Genomic DNA, 16,686 nt, shown 5'->3' on the forward strand with positions numbered 1-16,686 from the left:
ATCAGACGAGGACGAGATTCGTTACAGAACTACCCACCAAAAAAGGACCAAGCAGCGTGGTAAGGAGGAGCAGCGCGATCTGGAGAAATGGAAATGGGAGGAGATATTGGACGGCAAGGGACCCTGGGCACAGGCTGGGGAATATCGCCGCCCCAAAGAAGAACTGGAGGCAGCTAAAGCTGAGTGGCGGCTATATGAGGTAAGGCAGCGCAACAGGCACGAGAGGCAGCCCCCCAATGTTTTTGGGGGGGGGCACACGGATTGGCGGAGTCAGGCGATAGACCTGAGCCAACTCCCCGTGCTTACCGGAAGAAGCGTAGTACTGGTCAGGCACCGTATTATGCGGTCAAGCACACGGTGTCGCCAGTACGCGCTCATAGCCCGGAGCGCTATAGGCCAGCCCCCCGCAAGTGCCATGCGAGAGTGGGCATCCAGCCATGGCGTATTGTGCCGGCTCAGCGTGTTTGGTCTCCGGTACGCCGTTTCGGCCCAGGGTATCCTGCGCCGGCTCTGCGTGCTGTGTCTCCGGGGCGCTGGGAGGGTGCAGTGCGCCCTATGCCTGCGCTCTGTCCGTGCCGGGCGAATGTGGGCATTGAGCCTAAGGGAGAGGTGCGAGTGGTATGCACCAGATCTCCAGTGCTCCCCCACAGCCCGGTTCAACCTGTGCCTGCACTCTGGAGGGTCCGGGCTAAAGTGGTCATCCAGCCTGGAGGAGTGGTGCCAAGGCTGCGCACCAGAGCTCCAGTGCTCCCCCACAGCCCGGTCCATCCGGTGCCTCCTCCACGCACCAGGCCGCCTGTAGGTCTCCCCAGCCTGGTGGGTCCTGTGGCAGCCCCACGCACCAGGCTGTCTCTCCGTCTCCTCCCTCCAGGTTCTCTCTCCAGTCCGGAGCTGTCAGAGCCGCCCGTCAGTCCGGAGCTGCCAGAGCCGCCCGTCAGTCCGGAGCTGCCAGAGCCGCCCTCTTGTCCGGCGCTGCCAGAGCCGCCCACCTGTCCGGCGCTGCCAGAGCCTCCCGCCTGTCCGGCGCTGCCAGAGTCTCCCGCCTGTCCGGCGCTGCCAGAGTCTCCCGCCTGTCCGGCGCTGCCAGAGTCTCCCTCCTATTCGGGGCCCACTGTAAGGGTCCCCAGTCCGGGGTCGGCGGCGAGGGTCGCCACTCCAGAGGCGCCACATAAGTGGGCCAAGACTAAGGTGGAGTGGGGTCTACGTCCCGCACCAGAGCCGCCACCGCGGTGAAATGCCCACTCAGACCCTCCCCTATAGATTCAGGTTTTGCGGCCGGAGTCCGCGCCTTGGGGGGGGGGGGGGTACTGTCACGTTCTGACCTTAATTCCTTTTTTATGTCTCTATTTTGGTTTGGTCAGGGCGTGAGTTGGGGTGGGCATTCTATGTTTCGTTCTATGTTTTGTATTTCTGTGTTTGGCCTGGTATGGTTCCCAATCAGAGGCAGCTGTCAATTCGTTGTCTCTGATTGAGAACCATACTTAGGTAGCCTGTTCCCACCTGTGTTTGTGGGTAGTTGTTTCCTGTTTTGTGTTGTGTCACCTGATAGGACTGTTTCGTTTTTCGTTGTGTCACCTTTGTTATTTTGTATTTCAGTGTTCAGTTTAATAAATTTAACATGGACACGTACCACGCTGCATTTTGGTCCGATCTTTCATATTCCTCATCAGACGAGGACGAGATTCGTTACACTAGCAGTCATGATCATGAATCTAGTCGGCAATCTACAGGCAAATCCTTTTCAATCCTTGTCATGGGAAGAGAAATTATGAAGAGAAATTATAGATAAAACGTATCTAGTGCTCATCGGTCAAAGTGCTCATCAGTCATTGGACATAAACATTACACAAGAAGTTGGAAATTGCAAATTCAACAATGAGTGGTTTGAAAGGTATCAGTGGCTAACTGCAAGCATTGCAAAGCAATCACTGCCCTGCTATTCAGTGGAATGGGTTTAAGGGTCGCTTTTCCAAGCTTATTTGGTATTTGGTATTTTATTAGGATCCCCATTAGCTGTTGCAAAAGCAGCAGCTACTCTTCCTGGGGTCCACACTAAACATGAAACATAAAACAGAATGACATACAGTGTTATGCTGGTGAATGAGGACCCAAAAGCGACGTAATAGTAACAGAGTCTTTATTCCAGTATTAAACAAATAATGATTCTCCTGGATATTATCAATGGTCAATCCAAAACAGGAAACTGAAATCCTCTCGTCAATAGAGAGGAACGACTGGAGACGCGACCACAGACTGCAGGTCGCTTCAGGAAGGCACTGGCCGTAGCTGACATAGACACCTGCTCACACGCAGCATCTGAAGAAGGCAAAGAACACGACAGGGCGGAACAAGGACACAGGAACAGCAAACATCAAACAAGAATCCGACAAGGACAGAAGCGGAAAACAGAGGGAGAAATAGGGACTCTAATCAGAGGGCAAAATAGGGGACAGGTGTGAAAGAGTAAATGAGGTCGTTAGGAGAATGAGAAACAGCTGGGAGCAGGAACGGAACGATAGAGAGAGAGAGCGGGAGAGGGAGAGAGGGAGGAGGAGAGAGAGAGAGAGAAAGAGGGAAAGAACCTAATAAGACCAGCAGAGGGAAGCACAGGGACAAGACATGATCAAAGACAAAACATGACAGTACCCCCCCACTCACCGAGCGCCTCCTGGCGCACTCGAGGAGGAACCCTGGCGGCAACGAAGGAAATCATCAATCAACGAACGGTCCAGCACGTCCCGAGATGGAACCCAACTCCTCTCCTCAGGACCGTAACCCTCCCAATCCACTAAGTACTGGTGACCACGTCCCCGAGAACGCATGTCCATGATCTTCCGTACCTTGTAAATAGGAGCGCCCTCGACAAGGACGGGGGGGGGGGGGGGAAGACGAACGGGGGCGCGAAGAAAAGGCTTGACACAAGAGACATGGAAGACAGGGTGGACGCGACGAAGATGTTGCGGAAGAAGCAGTCGCACAGCGACAGGATTGACGACCTGAGAGACACGGAACGGACCAATGAACCGCGGAGTCAACTTGCGAGAAGCTGTCGTAAGGGGAAGGTTACGAGTGGAAAGCCACACTCTCTGACCGCGACAATACCTAGGACTCTTAATCCTACGTTTATTGGCGGCTCTCACAGTCTGCGCCCTGTAACGGCAAAGTGCAGACCTGACCCTCCTCCAGGTGCGCTCACAACGTTGGACAAAAGCCTGAGCGGAGGGAACGCTGGACTCGGCGAGCTGGGACGAGAACAGAGGAGGCTGGTACCCAAGACTACTCTGAAACGGAGATAGACCGGTAGCAGACGAAGGAAGCGAGTTGTGAGCGTACTCAGCCCAGGGGAGCTGTTCTGCCCAAGACGCAGGGTTTCGAAACGAAAGGCTGCGTAATATGCGACCAATCGACTGATTGGCCCTTTCTGCTTGACCGTTAGACTGGGGATGAAACCCGGAAGAGAGACTGACGGAAGCACCAATCAAACGACAGAACTCCCTCCAAAACTGTGACGTGAATTGCGGACCTCTGTCTGAAACGGCGTCTAACGGGAGGCCATGAATTCTGAACACATTCTCAATGATGATTTGTGCCGTCTCCTTAGCGGAAGGAAGCTTAGCGAGGGGAATGAAATGTGCCGCCTTAGAGAACCTATCGATAACCGTAAGAATCACAGTCTTCCCCGCAGACGAAGGCAGACCGGTAATAAAGTCTAAGGCGATGTGAGACCATGGTCGAGAAGGAATGGGAAGCGGTCTGAGACGACCGGCAGGAGGAGAGTTACCTGACTTAGTCTGCGCGCAGTCCGAACAAGCAGCCACGAAACGACGCGTGTCCCGCTCCTGAGTAGGCCACCAAAACCGCTGGCGAATAGAAGCAAGCGTACCCCGAACGCCGGGGTGGCCAGCTAACTTGGCAGAGTGAGCCCACTGAAGAACAGCCAGACGAGTAGAGACAGGAACGAACAGAAGGTTACTAGGACAAGCGCGCGGCGACGCAGTGTGAGTGAGTGCTTGCTTTACCTGTCTCTCAATTCCCCAGACAGTCAACCCGACAACACGCCCTTCAGGGAGAATCCCCTCGGGGTCGGTAGAAGCCACAGAAGAACTAAAGAGACGGGATAAGGCATCAGGCTTGGTGTTCTTATTTCCCGGGCGATAGGAAATCACGAACTCGAAACGAGCGAAAAACAACGCCCAACGAGCTTGACGTGCATTAAGTCGTTTGGCCGAACGGATGTACTCAAGGTTCTTATGGTCAGTCCAAACGACAAAAGGGACGGTCGCCCCCTCCAACCACTGTCGCCATTCGCCTATGGCTAAGCGGATGGCGAGCAGTTCGCGGTTACCCACATCATAGTTGCGCTCCGATGGCGACAGGCGATGAGAAAAGTAAGCGCAAGGATGGACCTTATCGTCAGAGTGGAAGCGCTGAGACAGAATGGCTCCCACGCCCACCTCTGAAGCGTCAACCTCGACAATGAATTGTTTAGTGACGTCAGGAGTAACAAGGATAGGGGCGGATGTAAAACGCTTCTTGAGGAGATCAAAAGCTCCCTGGGCGGAACCGGACCACTTAAAGCAAGTCTTGACAGAAGTCAGAGCTGTGAGAGGGGCAGCCACTTGACCGAAATTACGAATGAAACGCCGATAGAAATTAGCGAAACCGAGAAAGCGCTGCAACTCGACACGTGACTTAGGGACGGGCCAATCGCTGACAGCCTGGACCTTAGCGGGATCCATCTGAATGCCTTCAGCGGAAATAACAGAACCGAGAAATGTGACAGAGGAGACATGAAAGGCGCACTTCTCAGCCTTCACGTAGAGACAATTCTCTAAAAGGCGCTGGAGTACACGTCGAACGTGCTGAACATGAATCTCGAGTGACGGTGAAAAAATCAGGATATCGTCAAGGTAAACGAAAACAAAAATGTTCAGCATGTCTCTCAGTACATCATTAACTAATGCCTGAAAGACAGCTGGAGCATTAGCGAGACCGAACGGCAGAACCCGGTATTCAAAATGCCCTAACGGAGTGTTAAACGCCGTTTTCCACTCGTCCCCCTCTCTGATGCGTACGAGATGGTAAGCGTTACGAAGGTCCAACTTAGTAAAGCACCTGGCTCCCTGCAAAATCTCGAAGACTGACGACATAAGGGGAAGCGGATAACGATTCTTAACCGTTATGTCATTCAGCCCTCGATAATCCACGCAGGGGCGCAGAGTACCGTCCTTCTTCTTAACAAAGAAAAATCCCGCTCCGGCGGGAGAGGAAGAAGGCACCACGGTACCGGCGTCGAGAGAAACAGACAGATAATCCTCGAGAGCCTTACGTTCGGGAGCCGACAGAGAGTATAGTCTACCCCGAGGGGGAGTGGTCCCCGGAAGAAGATCAATACAACAATCATACGACCGGTGAGGAGGAAGGGAGCTGGCTCTGGACCGACTGAAGACCGTGCGCAGATCATGATATTCCTCCGGCACTCCTGTCAAATCACCAGGTTCCTCCTGAGTAGAGGGGACAGAAGACACAGGAGGGATAGCAGACATTAAACACTTCACATGACAAGAAACGTTCCAGGATAGGATAGAATTACTAGACCAATTAATAGAAGGATTATGACATACTAGCCAGGGATGACCCAAAACAACAGGTGTAAAAGGTGAACGAAAAATCAAAAAGGAAATGGTCTCACTGTGGTTACCAGATACTGTGAGGGTTAAAGGTAGTGTCTCACATCTGATACTGGGGAGAAGACTACCATCTAAGGCGAACATGGGCGTGGGCTTCCCTAACTGTCTGAGAGGAATGTCATGTTTCCGAGCCCATGCTTCGTCCATAAAACAACCCTCAGCCCCAGAGTCTATCAAGGCACTGCAGGAAGCAGCCGAACCGGTCCAGCGTAGATGGACCGACAAGGTAGTACAGGATCTTGATGGAGAGACCTGAGTAGTAGCGCTCACCAGTAGCCCTCCGCTTACTGATGAGCTCTGGCTTTTACTGGACATGACATGACAAAATGTCCAGCAGAACCGCAATAGAGGCAAAGGCGGTTGGTGATTCTCCGTTCCCTCTCCTTTGTCGAGATGCGAATACCTCCCAGCTGCATGGGCTCAGTCTCTGAGCCGGTGGGAGGAGATGGTTGAGATGCGGAGAGGGGAAACACCGTTAACGTGAGCTCTCTTCCACGAGCTCGGTGACGAAGATCTACCCGTCGTTCTATGCGGATGGCGAGTGCAATCAAAGAGTCCACGCTGGAAGGAACCTCCCGGGAGAGAATCTCATCCTTAACCTCAGCGTGGAGTCCCTCCAGAAAACGAGCGAGCAACGCCGGCTCGTTCCAGTCACTGGATGCAGCAAGAGTGCGAAACTCTATAGAGTAATCCGTTATGGATCGATCACCTTGACATAGGGAAGCCAGGGCCCTGGAAGCCTCCTTCCCAAAAACTGAACGATCAAAAACCCGTATCATCTCCTCTTTAAAGTTCTGATAATCGTTAGAACACTCAGCCCTTGCCTCCCAGATAGCTGTGCCCCACTCCCGAGCCCGACCAGTAAGGAGTGATATGACGTAAGCGATCCGAGCTCTCTCACTAGAGTACGTGTTGGGCTGGAGAGAGAACACAATATCACACTGGGTGAGAAAAGAGCGACACTCAGTGGGCTGCCCAGAGTAACATGGTGGGTTATTAACCCTAGGTTCCGGAGACTCGGAAGACCAGGAAGTAGCTGGTGGCACGAGACGAAGACTCTGAAACTGTCCAGAGAGATCGGAGACCTGAGCGGCCAGGGTCTCAACGGCATGACGAGCAGCAAACAATTCCTGCTCGTGTCTGCCGAGCATTGCTCCCTGGAACTCGACGGCAGTGTTGAGAGAATCCATAGTCGCTGGGTCCATCTTGGTCGGATTCTTCTGTTATGCTGGTGAATGAGGACCCAAAAGCGACGTAATAGTAACAGAGTCTTTATTCCAGTATTAAACAAATAATGATTCTCCTGGATATTATCAATGGTCAATCCAAAACAGGAAACTGAAATCCTCTCGTCAATAGAGAGGAACGACTGGAGACGCGACCACAGACTGCAGGTCGCTTCAGGAAGGCACTGGCCGTAGCTGACATAGACACCTGCTCACACGCAGCATCTGAAGAAGGCAAAGAACACGACAGGGCGGAACAAGGACACAGGAACAGCAAACATCAAACAAGAATCCGACAAGGACAGAAGCGGAAAACAGAGGGAGAAATAGGGACTCTAATCAGAGGGCAAAATAGGGGACAGGTGTGAAAGAGTAAATGAGGTCGTTAGGAGAATGAGAAACAGCTGGGAGCAGGAACGGAACGATAGAGAGAGAGAGCGGGAGAGGGAGAGAGGGAGGAGGAGAGAGAGAGAGAGAAAGAGGGAAAGAACCTAATAAGACCAGCAGAGGGAAGCACAGGGACAAGACATGATCAAAGACAAAACATGACATACAGTAAGACAGAACATCATTAGACAAGAACAGCTCAAGAACAGAACTACATACATTTTAAAAAGGCACACGTAGCCTACATATCAATGCATACACACAAACTATCTAGGTCAAATAGGGGAGAGGCGTTGTGCTGCGAGCTGTCGCTTTATCTGTTTTTGGAAACCAAGTTTGCTGTTTGAGCAATATTAGATGGAAGGAAGTTCCATGCAATAAGGGCTCTATATAATGCTGTAAGTTTTCTTGAATTTGTTCTGGATTTGGGGACTATGAAAAGACCCCTGTTGGCATGTCTGGTGGGATAAGTGTGTGTGTCAGAGGTATAAGTTGACTATGCAAACAATTTGGGATTTCAACACATTCATGTTTCTTATAAAAAGAAGAAGTGATGCAGTCAGTCTCTCCTCAACTCTTAGCCAAGAGAGACTGGCATGCATAGTATTAATACTAGCCCTCTAATTACAATTAAGAGCAAAACAAATTATCAATGAACCTACCAGGTACAACTCCAAATCCGTAAACACGGGCACCTTCATAGATGTCATCCTAACTAACTCGCCCTCCAAATACACCTCTGCAGTTTTCAATCAAGATCTCAGAGATCACTGCCTTATGCCTGCATCGGTAATGGGTCTGCGACCAAACGACCACCCCTCATCACTGTCAAACGCTCACTAAAACACTTTCTAGCCTTTCTAATCGACCTGGCCGGGGTATCCTGGAATGACATTGACCTCATCCCGTCAGTAGATGATGCCTGGCTATTCTTTAAAAGTGCCTTCCTCACCATCTTAAATAAGCGTGTGGGGCATCTACACCCATAAATACCAGACCAATGATATTGATGTGCTATGCCCGCCCCCCAACATCAACCCATCCTGGGTCAGAGAGGGGGTTCTGCTGGTGAAGTGGGGTCTCCCGTCCAGCCGGTTACGCAGCAAAACCAGCTGTTTCCACTACCAGCTACAGATCAATGACCAGGTAATTCTACCAGAGAAAGAGAGAGAGAGACAGTTGTGTGTGTGTGTGTTTAGCAGTGGCCCTATTTGTTAAGAGGCTGTGTGTATATGTGTATTGTAAGGTGAGGGAATTTAAGGGTGGACTGACATACAATGAGACCAACGCAGACCCCACACATTCACACGATGTGAAGATGAGGGTGAAGAAGAGTAATAGCTGCAGAGGATCTCAACACTGGAGCAGCTGGAGCAACACCACCAGTGAGTCTGCAGTCATCAATATTGTAATCATATCTGCTTGTCAAACTCAAAGTGCTAACTGAAGCAAAAACAATGACAGTAACATAGAAAATATCAAAATAATAAAATATGTGAGAACCACTGAATGCTTAACAGTGCTAAAAAACACATTTCACTGTCTTTTTCCATCTGCTTGTTATGTTTACACCATTGCGTGTGTGTGTGTGTGTGTGTGTGTGTGTGTGTGTGTGTGTGTGTGTGTGTGTGTGTGTGTGTGTGTGTGTGTGTGTGTGTGTGTGTGTGTGTGTGTGTGTGTGTGTGTGTGTGTGTGTGTGTGTGTGTGTCAGAGGTGGCCCCGTTTGAATCTCCCAATCAGCTGAACTCTCTGGTGGTCATTGGCATCGCTCTGGGAATACCCATGGTCCTCCTGTCTCTGCTGCTGCTGATTCGACTCCAGAGGTATTCTGTTGGGTTCATTAAATTTTATTCAGACGGCGGGAGAGAGAGAGAAATGGAGAGATGAAGAGAGCAGGAAATGGAGAGAGAGAGAGAAAGGGAGAGACCGAAGGTGAAACACTGAGAAATTGACAGAAGGAGTGAGAAGGATACAGAAATTGAAAGAGAAAGTGAGAGATGGAGAGAGAAGGAAATTGAGAGGGGATAGAACAGAGAGAAGCACAGATACATTTACAAAAGAGAGAGAGAGAGAGAGAGAAAATAGAGAGAAACAGACAGACAGACAGAGAGAGAAACAGACAGACAGAGAAACAGATAGAGAGAGAAACAGACATACAGACAGAGAAACAGACAAACAGAGAAAGATAAACAAAGAGGAAAGATTAATAGATTAATAGAATAAGTATTCATGGAATAAGTGCTGATGTGTTTGGTTTTAGTCTCTGACCACAGACCACACACATTTTCACTCTGAAACTGAACTTCCTTCAAACGAAAGGCGGAAAACACCTTTTATTCTTAGAAAACGAGAGAAAGGGGAAAACATAAATGATTCAGTGATTGCACAGTAACTGGCACAATACCCTCACCCCAAAAAATGAAAGGTGAAAATGTATTTTCCGTATGTTTAAAATACATATTTTCCGGACGTTGAAAAATACATATTTTCCAGACATTGAAATCAGGTTAATTTTCGGTTCTGAATGAACATTGAAAATATTTACTTTCCAGATATTGAAAATATATATATTCTATATATAGACTGAAAATATGTATCTTCCGGATGTTGAAATCAGGTGCATTTTTGGTTCTGAATGAAAGTTGAAAATATGTAATTTCTAGACGTCTATGTTTAGGCAAAATGAAGGCTGGTCCAGAACAGACAAAATCTGATTGATTTCAATGTCCTTGGACGTTGAAACCAAGGCCTGTCTGGAGCGCACCAAATCTGAACCAATCTGAACCGTCGGCGTCGGTCCGTGCTTATTGAGGTGTAGCCTACAGTGTTGCCTGAAATATTATTTTATGAATGCCCATCTATGTGGTAAGCCTACCGTTTGTAAAACACCAAAGAAAGACGTCTGGACAGGACCAAAATAAGATGTCCAAAAGAATTTGACTCGTTCTTACTGAGGTGTAGCCTACCATGTCAGCCCCAATGGAATTTTATGAATGCCCATCCATGTGGTAGGCACACTGTTTGTAAAACAGGCCGTTGTATTGGCTTTATTAGTCCTGATTCCTGTGACTAATCAATTTGGCTATTTAAACTCTGAATATCAGCTACCCAACTTTATCAGTGTCACGTTACTGACCGGTTTTCTGTTATTTTGTATGTGTTTGACGGTCAGGGCGTGAGTTTGGGTGGGTAGTCTATGTTATGTGTTTCTATGTTTGTTAAAGGGTGACCTGATATGGTTCTCAATTAGAGGCAGGTGGTTTTCATTTCCTCTGATTGAGAGCCATATTAAGGTAGGTGTTTTCACATTGATTGTTGTGGGTGGTTGTCTCCTGTGTCTGTGTTTGTCGCGCCACACGGGACTGTTTCGGTTTGTTTGTTTGTTCGGTCGTTCGCTTTGTGTAGTCTGTTTTCCCTGTTCGTATGTTCTTCGTTACATGTAAGTTCTTACGTTCAGGTCAGTCTACATTCGTTTTGTTATTTTGTTTAGTCTCAAGTATAGTTCGTTTTTTGTCTTGTTTAATAAATATAATGTCAAACTACCACGCTGCATATTGGTCGTCTGATCCGTCTCGCCTCTCCTCGTCCGAGGAGAGGCGAGCCACCTGGAGAGAGAGCCACCTGTGCGTCTCCAGAGCCCTGTACACACTGTTCCTTCTCCCCGTACTCGTCCTGATGTGCGTGCCCTCAGCCCGGTGCCACCAGTGCCGGTACCACGCACCAGGTCCATAGTGCGTTTTGAGAGTCCAGTGTGCCCTGTCCCTGCTCCCCGCACTAGCCTGAAGGTGCGTGTCCTTAGCCCGGTGCCTCTAGTTCCGGCACCACGCACCAGGCCTACAGTGCGCCTCATCCGGCCAGAGCCATCCGTCTGCCCAGTGCCATCTGAGCCATCCGTCTCCCCAGCGCCATCTGACCCATCTGTCTCCCCAGCGCCATCTGAGCCATCCGTCTCCCCAGCGCCATCTGAGCCATCCGTCTCCCCAGCGCCATCTGAGCCATCCGTCTCCCCAGCGCCATCTGAGCCATCCGTCTCCCCAGCGCCATCTGAGCCATCCGTCTGCCCAGCGCCGTCTGAGCCATCCGTCTGTCCCGAGCCATTAGAGCCGCCCGTCTGTCCCGAGCCGTCAGAGCCGTTAGTCAGTCAGGAGCCGCTAGAGCCATTCGTCAGTCAGGATCTGCCAGAGCCGCCAACCAGACAGGATCTGCCAGAGCCGCCAACCAGACAGGATCTGCCAGAGCCGCCAACCAGACAGGATCTGCCAGAGCCGCCAACCAGACAGGATCTGCCAGAGCCGCCAACCAGACAGGATCTGCCAGAGCCGCCAACCAGATAGGATCTGCCAGAGCCGCCAACCAGACAGGATCTGCCAGAGCCGCCAACCAGACAGGATCTGCCAGAGCCGCCAACCAGACATGAGCGTCCAGAGCCGTCAGCCAGCCATAAACGTCCAGAGCCGTCAGCTAGCCATGAGCGTCCAGAGCCGTCAGCGAGCCATGAGCGTCCAGAGCCGTCAGCGAGCCATGAGCGTCCAGAGCCGTCAGCCAGCCATGAGCGTCCAGAGCCGTCAGCCAGCCATGAGCGTCCAGAGCCGTCAGCCAGCCATGAGCGTCCAGAGCCGTCAGCCAGCCATGAGCGTCCAGAGCCGTCAGCCAGCCATGAGCGTCCAGAGCCGTCAGCTAGCCATGAGCGTCCAGAGCCGTCAGCCAGTCATGAGCTGCCCCTCAGCCCAGAGCTGCCATTTATCCAGAACTGCCCCTCAGTCCAGAGCTGTCTCTCTGTCCGGAGCTGCCCTTCAGTCCGGAGTTGCCCCTCTATCCTGAGCTACCTCTCTATCCTGACCTACCTCTCTGTCCTGAGCTATCTATCTGTCCTGAGCTACCTTATCCCGGTGCTGCCCCTTGTCCCGGTGCTGCCCCTTATCTTAAGGGTACCATTTAAATTAAGTGGGTGTAATATGAGGGTGGTCATTCTAAGGGGGAGACGTAAGCTGGGATTGACTATGGTGGGGTGGGGACCTCGCCCAGAGCCTGAGCCACCACCGTGGTCAGACGCCCACCCAGACCCTCCCCTAGACTTTTGGTGGTGCGTTCGGAGTACGCACCTTGAGGGGGGGGGTTATGTCACGTTACTGACCGGTTTTCTGTTATTTTGTATGTGTTTGACGGTCAGGGCGTGAGTTTGGGTGGGTAGTCTATGTTATGTGTTTCTATGTTTGTTAAAGGGTGACCTGATATGGTTCTCAATTAGAGGCAGGTGGTTTTCATTTCCTCTGATTGAGAGCCATATTAAGGTAGGTGTTTTCACATTGATTGTTGTGGGTGGTTGTCTCCTGTGTCTGTGTTTGTCGCGCCACACGGGACTGTTTCGGTTTGTTTGTTTGTTCGGTCGTTCGCTTTGTGTAGTCTGTTTTCCCTGTTCGTACGTTCTTCGTTACATGTAAGTTCTTACGTTCAGGTCAGTCTACATTCGTTTTGTTATTTTGTTTAGTATCAAGTATAGTTCGTTTTTTGTCTTGTTTAATAAATATAATGTCAAACTACCACGCTGCATATTGGTCGTCTGATCCGTCTCGCCTCTCCTCGTCCGAGGAGGAGGAAGAGCTAGAGAATCGTTACAATCAGAGTTATCGTGAGCCTATTTGCAATGAATTTACATAGCGGGAAATGCAGAAGTATTTTATTTTTCGCTATGATCAGCTTGTCAAAAATTGACGGATACACACTTGAAACCACCGATCATGACAATGGGGTGAAACTCCTGGACAACAGTTGTGATTGTCCATTCCATGCAGTCCATTGTACTTTGACCTGTCCTATTTTAAGGATATGTTGTTTGTTAACATGACAGCACATTTTTTTCTTTGATTGAGTGCCATTTAGGTTAGGTTATTTTATCGGAGAAACCTGCATGATGTAAAAAGTGTCCGTCTCATTACATTGTCATACATTTTATCTCCAGCCTGTAGGCTACAGAAAAGGCCACATACTCTTTCTACCATATCCCATATCTGCTAAATTATTTATGTTAGATCATTTTTTTGATGCAATGTTTGTAGAGCAACGCACCGATTTGTCTCTCCAACAGCACCCTGGAGAGGCACGCTGGGAATGGACAAGCTAAACATTTTGTGCCCCTGCCTTTGACAAAGTGGGCACCGCTTATCACAGGGCGGCATCAGCGCTCACTTAAAAAGCCCATATGCCACTGGTTGAGAGAAATTGTCGTTTTCGGGCAGAATTATGTGAGGTTTTAAGTGTTGTTGTTGGAGGTGTGTCTTGGTCAGTTTAGCTCCGAAAATGCTGCACTCGTCAACCTGCCGCCATAGGTGGCAACCTAATCCTGCCTAATGAGCGGGCCGGCTGTGGCTATGGTATTAGTGGTGTTATTCCCTGGCTGCTGACTGACTGTGGTGTGTGTGTGCGACTGTGTGTCTGTGTTTTCAGGGAACGTCTGTTTCCCCACATCCCTGGTCCCCCACTGAAGATTAAACACCTCTTGGAGAGAGACGACCAGTTTCAGGTGAAAAAAACAAACCCACACACAGCGACAAAACATTTGTTATGTTTACTATCATATCATAACCCCTCTCGTGGAACTAAAACAAAACTTTTCTCCCTTCGGTTTGTACAGTTTGTCCCTCAGGCCCTGCAGTCCAAATTTGTTGAGGAGATCACAGTGGTGGAGGAAGCTAAGGAAACACCTGTGAATTTGGCCAGTTAAACAAGATGGCCTGTTTAAAGCCCAATCATCATAAACTGTGTAAGAGCCGATCTGTAAGGAGGATCCCCTTAGCAGATGCAGTCATTACCATTTGTTAATACCTATCCAATCCTTTCAAGAGTGGATGCTACTTATTGACATGCATTGTTCTTACATGCTTAATAGTGTCTACTCAATGAATTGTTCTAATGTGCTCAGCTTCCACCAGTGTTGTAGTACTCGAGACCAAGACCAGTCCAGTCTCGAGACCACATATTGGTCTTGTCTTGGTGTCAGCTACATTCGTACTCGGTCTTGACTCGGTCTCGGACAGTGAGGACTCGTAATTTCTTCCCTAGACCAGCGGAGTAAAAAAACTCAAACATATACACTCCTTTCTTGAAACATTATCTTACAACCTTTATCTTTTATAGACATGTTTACGTAGTGGTGAACCTATAGGACTTCAGTGTGTGACAGGTTCGTGATTCTGAAAGGACAGCAACCGTAATACCAGAGACTCATGTAGGAGGGTGCACTTTTAGTAAAACACAAAGGGACAGTGGTGTAGTGGAGTATACGCAGGTATAAACCGTATACTCATTTTTTTCAGTGGGCATTGCCTATACTCACTTAATCCCTATTGATGCGTATAAAAGTAGTGTAGTGGAGGCAGTGGCGACCCGTCATTAAGGGCAGTTTTTGAGTCCCACCTGTTTAGCAGGGGTGTGCCTGTTTTGCATGTTATTTTGTCATTAATATGTGTCACATATCAGTTTGAAAAAAATGATTGAGTTAATAAAGCTTCATACAAACATGGTCTTTTTTTGCTTTCTTGAATAAGGCAGCTCCAAAATGCAGATGTTTCAACTTAGCTCAGTGCTTTCTGTGGTGGTGGGGCAGCCAGCGGAAAATACTGAGCGTAGGGGTTGGTAATGTTCTCTTGTTGCGCCTTGAAAGTATGACTCAGTGTTCTGTCACTCATGGGGACACCACGTCACGGCAAAATTCAAGCCCCTTGGGTGCTGCCATAGAGTTACATTAGAAGTGCCCATCCAATAAGGCTCAAGGTCATTGGCCACAGATAAAATGATGTCAAATCATGTTATATCTACCAGAGCTTTGATTGGATGGACCATGTCAACATCATACTTTCTAAATCTTAGCTAGCAAGCTAGCTGTCACGTTCTGACCTTAGTTCCTTTTTTATGTCTCTATTTTGGTTTGGTCAGGGCGTGAGTTGGGGTGGGCATTCTATGTTTTGTTCTACGTTTTGTATTTCTGTGTTTGGCCTGGTATGGTTCCCAATCAGAGGCAGCTGTCAATTCGTTGTCTCTGATTGAGAACCATACTTAGGCAGCCTGTTCCCACCTGTGTTTGTGGGTTGTTGTTTCCTGTTTTGTGTTGTGTCACCTGATAGGACTGTTTCGTTTTTCGTTGTGTAACCTTTGTTATTTTGTATTTCAGTGTTCAGTTTAATAAATTTAACATGGACACGTACCACGCTGCATTTTGGTCCGATCTTTCATATTCCTCATCAGACGAGGACGAGATTCGTTACAGAACTACCCACCAAAAAAGGACCAAGCAGCGTGGTAAGGAGGAGCAGCGCGATCTGGAGAAATGGAAATGGGAGGAGATATTGGACGGCAAGGGACCCTGGGCACAGGCTGGGGAATATCGCCGCCCCAAAGAAGAACTGGAGGCAGCTAAAGCTGAGTGGCGGCTATATGAGGTAAGGCAGCGCAACAGGCACGAGAGGCAGCCCCCCAATGTTTTTGGGGGGGGGCACACGGATTGGCGGAGTCAGGCGATAGACCTGAGCCAACTCCCCGTGCTTACCGGAAGAAGCGTAGTACTGGTCAGGCACCGTATTATGCGGTCAAGCACACGGTGTCGCCAGTACGCGCTCATAGCCCGGAGCGCTATAGGCCAGCCCCCCGCAAGTGCCATGCGAGAGTGGGCATCCAGCCATGGCGTATTGTGCCGGCTCAGCGTGTTTGGTCTCCGGTACGCCGTTTCGGCCCAGGGTATCCTGCGCCGGCTCTGCGTGCTGTGTCTCCGGGGCGCTGGGAGGGTGCAGTGCGCCCTATGCCTGCGCTCTGTCCGTGCCGGGCGAATGTGGGCATTGAGCCTAAGGGAGAGGTGCGAGTGGTATGCACCAGATCTCCAGTGCTCCCCCACAGCCCGGTTCAACCTGTGCCTGCACTCTGGAGGGTCCGGGCTAAAGTGGTCATCCAGCCTGGAGGAGTGGTGCCAAGGCTGCGCACCAGAGCTCCAGTGCTCCCCCACAGCCCGGTCCATCCGGTGCCTCCTCCACGCACCAGGCCGCCTGTAGGTCTCCCCAGCCTGGTGGGTCCTGTGGCAGCCCCACGCACCAGGCTGTCTCTCCGTCTCCTCCCTCCAGGTTCTCTCTCCAGTCCGGAGCTGTCAGAGCCGCCCGTCAGTCCGGAGCTGCCAGAGCCGCCCGTCAGTCCGGAGCTGCCAGAGCCGCCCTCTTGTCCGGCGCTGCCAGAGCCGCCCACCTGTCCGGCGCTGCCAGAGCCTCCCGCCTGTCCGGCGCTGCCAGAGTCTCCCGCCTGTCCGGCGCTGCCAGAGTCTCCCGCCTGTCCGGCGCTGCCAGAGTCTCCCTCCTATTCGGGGCCCACTGTAAGGGTCCCCAGTCCGGGGTCGGCGGCGAGGG

The 16,686-nt window shown here is 50.4% G+C and overlaps 1 protein-coding gene across 1 annotated transcript; it reads left to right on the top strand.

Moving 5' to 3' along the window:
- The first annotated feature begins 194 nt into the window (after positions 1-194).
- LOC120055384 lies at positions 195-14,822 on the top strand. Its single transcript, XM_039003249.1, has 6 exons — positions 195-199; positions 8,269-8,449; positions 8,550-8,688; positions 9,015-9,126; positions 13,748-13,823; positions 13,935-14,822. The coding sequence occupies exons 1-6, from the start codon at positions 195-197 to the stop codon at positions 14,022-14,024; spliced, it is 603 nt and encodes a 200-aa protein (XP_038859177.1). The 3' UTR covers positions 14,025-14,822.
- The last annotated feature ends 1,864 nt before the right edge of the window (positions 14,823-16,686 follow it).

The sequence above is a fragment of the Salvelinus namaycush genome, chromosome 11 (assembly GCF_016432855.1).
Source record: "Salvelinus namaycush isolate Seneca chromosome 11, SaNama_1.0, whole genome shotgun sequence".
Classification (NCBI taxonomy): domain Eukaryota; kingdom Metazoa; phylum Chordata; class Actinopteri; order Salmoniformes; family Salmonidae; genus Salvelinus; species Salvelinus namaycush.

Coding starts and splice junctions, on each gene's coding strand:
- LOC120055384 (XM_039003249.1), top strand. Junction 9,127..13,747: donor CTGCTGATTCGACTCCAGAG/GTATTCTGTTGG, acceptor CTGTGTTTTCAG/GGAACGTCTGTTTCCCCACA. Junction 13,824..13,934: donor AGAGAGACGACCAGTTTCAG/GTGAAAAAAACA, acceptor CGGTTTGTACAG/TTTGTCCCTCAGGCCCTGCA.